The sequence below is a fragment of the Nothoprocta perdicaria genome, unplaced genomic scaffold (genome assembly GCF_003342845.1).
Source record: "Nothoprocta perdicaria isolate Ctin4 unplaced genomic scaffold, notPer1 scaffold_99, whole genome shotgun sequence".
Lineage (NCBI taxonomy): Eukaryota > Metazoa > Chordata > Aves > Tinamiformes > Tinamidae > Nothoprocta > Nothoprocta perdicaria.
This window is the reverse complement of record NW_020456298.1, coordinates 1677477-1680713: the sequence shown is the minus strand read 5'-3', so window position 1 is coordinate 1680713 and position 3237 is coordinate 1677477. Positions and strand designations below refer to the sequence as shown.

Here is a 3237-nt window from a genome sequence, read left to right as displayed (position 1 = left end):
TGTCCTGCAGAGCGGCCGCGGGAACGCGGCGGGATCTGAGGATCCCTGCCCTCCCGCGCTCGTTTCCGCGAGGTTTGCTCTTCCACTGATCAGTGACACTCTRTATGTGCCCGGGAATACCTGACAGCTTGCTTGACCTCACTGCGGCGCTTTCATGGATAAGAAATGCTGTCCTGAAACAATACCTTTAAAGGCAGTAGTGCTGCATCACRTTGGCAACTAGTTTGTTTTTGTAATACCTTCTCATTTCTTCTRCCTGGTATTTTTATTTTTCCCTCTCCCTTTCTAGTCTATGCCTGAAGAGAATGACCCCTCCACATACCTCTATATKTGAAGGAAGAATAGCCACACTGTGAGGGAATAACTGTTCACAGGAGGGAGGCTTTGGGCGTACGAGGTTTGGGATCAGGCAAAATAAGCAAACAAACCAGCAACAAGCTAACAGGGTTTTCTCAGTGACTTAAGGTCACCTTGAGACACCGCATATGGGTTGCGTATGGCTGCKCTCCAGAACCTAGGACAAGGTCAGTAACTCGGCTTTCGTAGGGAAAAGAATGTTCTTTTAAGGCTCATGGTTGCGATCATGGAGCGTGAGTAGGTGGACCAAATATCATCTGTGCCTTTGTGAGTGGGCAAAGCGACTGAAAACAACAGCTGTAGGAGGCAGGAGCTTCTCCGTTCATTTTACTCCCAAGTTCTGCTGCTCTGGTCAAGCAGCTCCATTGATGATGCTCCCACACCACGTCCATAAGCGAGGCCTTTGCTCTGATGCAGCGTCGTCAGAGGCCACCTTGACGTGATGCCCAGGGACGTGCCGAATGAAGTCTTTCCTTCCCTGGGAAAGTCGGAGTGTGACAGCCCTTACTGACACAGCCGAGGGCAGTGGTGGCAGCTCCGACACAAGGTCCGCGCTCACGAAGCTACTGCAGCACCTAGAGGTGTAAGCGCAAGGGAGCCTAGTGCTTTGGCAGAGCTATGAAAGCACCCTGSCTTTATACCCTCAATATTTTTAATGTCGCTCTTTGGCAGATGTTTAAAATCCAGCATTCCCAAGTTACCTGTGGGGATCATGATCCTCTCCTTAAGGCTACAGTCAGAAATGGTTTCTTTCTTTCTGTTGCCTCCTGTGTCCAGACAACCAGCCTGGAAACCTCTGCTGAAGTCACTGTGAAAGCTCTAGCGCTGTGGGCAACTAGAGATGRAAGGACCTCAGAATCACAGAACGGTTGAGGTTGGAAGGGACCCGAGAGATCATCCAGTCCAACCCCCTGCTCCAGCAGGGACACCCAGAGCACGGGGCACAGGGCGGCATCCAGATGGGTTGGGAAGATCTCCAGAGCAGGAGACTCCACAGCCTCCCTGGGCAGCCTGTGCCAGGGCTCTGCCACCCTCCCAGGAAAGAAGTCCTGTGGACTTTGTTTCTAAAGGACCTCTCGTGCCCTTTCGTTTTCTCTTTGCCGTGCGTCCCTGCGTGGCCCGGAGCGAGGCCGCCTCGGGGCAGCGGGGCCTCGGGCGCCCCGTTGTGCCGACGCGAGCACGCGAGGCGGCGCGGCCGCGAGGGCTCCCCGSGAGCGGCCGAGCGCAGCGAGGTGACGGCACGCCAAGGACGCTGTCGCGGGGCTCGCGTCGGCGCGGGCCGCGGTGCAGCCCGGGGCTGCCGCGCCGCMGGGGCCTCTGCAGCTGCTTGACGAAGGGAAATGGGAGGTCAGCTGCTCGCTGGTTGTTATAACAACAACCTGTTGTGTTTCTCAGGCAACGGAGATGCCCCGAGTCTTTTGGCAGTCGTAAATCAAGAGGATAATTTCCTCTTTTCCTGGAAAAAAATGTTTGAAAAATACAATTGTCTTTCGACCCATTGAGTTTGGGACTTCTCTCAGAAGTGGCAAGATCCATTCAAGGGTTATTACACTGTGGTGCAGCCTTTGAGCGTGTTGGCACAGAGATTTGGGAAGTGCTCTACAGAGTTAGCTGGCTTGTAAATGAGCAAGTGTGAAAGAGAAAAGCAGAAAGAACCTAGTAGCTTGCTGCAACGTCCAGCTGAAGGGAGAAAACAAAGCAAAACAAAATGAAAATCCCCACTACTGTGCACTGCCTTTTTCCTAATGTTTAGTTTATAGCTTCCAAGGGAAAACTGGCAAGTGACCGGCTATGAATAATGCACCCATGGGGAAAGTTTGTTTCTAAACATGAGCAGTGAGTGCCTGGCTTGTGTCTGGGTGGGTGTGCTGGCTATTTCATAAATATTTCATTTTAATGAGACAACCACATGAAAGGATTGCTGTGGAGGAATTCAAGGTGAGAATATCTTTATTCTGCATCTACATCAACATCAGCGCCCTTCATGTAGTAAAACTGAAGTGCGGAGACTAACCTTTCTCCTCCATCTCCTCCATGCCCCTCTCAGTGTCCCCTTGCAAGTTATATCTAATATGATACCATTACATTTCTTGCTACCTCCATTGGACAGAGGAACTGTCAACTTGATGAAACTCTGGGCTTTTTTTATCGTCTTGACAGAACACACGGCACACGGCACGGTCTTGAGCTAAGCTTTGGTGTAACTTAGGAAAAGGTGCTGATGCAGTGACAGCTGCATGCACAAACAAAGGGAAAAATACTGGCCTTTAGCTACAAGAGTCACAAAACTGAGGTCGCTTAAGCAAGAGAGCCTGAAAGTGCTCTACTCTTCAGGCGCAGGTAAATCAAATCRCGTAGCAGCATAATTTGCTTAGTTTTTTAAAACATATTGAGGTCTCTGATCTGACCCTGGCCATTCTAAATTAGTCTCAGATACTCTTCTGTATCTACGGCYTTCAGTACCCCCTGGTTGGTCAGTGCCAGGGAGAAATTCTACTTCATCCACCTGGTGCTCCTTAATACCACAGGTTTGTTGTTTGGGGGGAATGGCTGTTAGCAAAAGAGTTAACCTGATGCATCTGCAGTTAACCCTCCGTGTAAAGGAATCCCAGAATGAGGTTGGTGTCTACATCTGAGAGGCAAAATACCACATTATATAGGGAAAATACTCATTCGTGCCAATGTAAATCAAGAATAATTCTCTTTAAATTGGATACCATTGAGATGAGTATCAAGTCTTGAGAATCCCCACTGTACAGAATATTTTATGCTGCGGTATAGGTAGGGCCAAAAAGCACAGCAAGCCCCAGATAGTTAAAACAGAGAAATGCTCTCCTAACAATTCCCACCAAGTTCTGTTAAAAAGCAGTTAAGGTTGCT

At 49.7% G+C, this 3237-nt stretch overlaps 1 protein-coding gene across 1 annotated transcript in view; it reads right to left on the bottom strand.

Moving 5' to 3' along the window:
* Positions 1–2393, bottom strand: part of TSNAX (translin associated factor X) — a 20920-nt gene extending 18527 nt beyond the window's left edge. Inside the window, exons 1-3 of the mRNA XM_026053383.1 lie at positions 2372–2393; positions 1908–2037; positions 866–932 (exon numbers count right to left, since the gene is read on the bottom strand). Of these exons, the coding sequence (XP_025909168.1) occupies positions 866–932; positions 1908–2037; positions 2372–2393 (219 nt within the window). The remainder of the gene's footprint in view (positions 1–865; positions 933–1907; positions 2038–2371) is intronic.
* Positions 2394–3237: the final 844 nt, after the last annotated feature.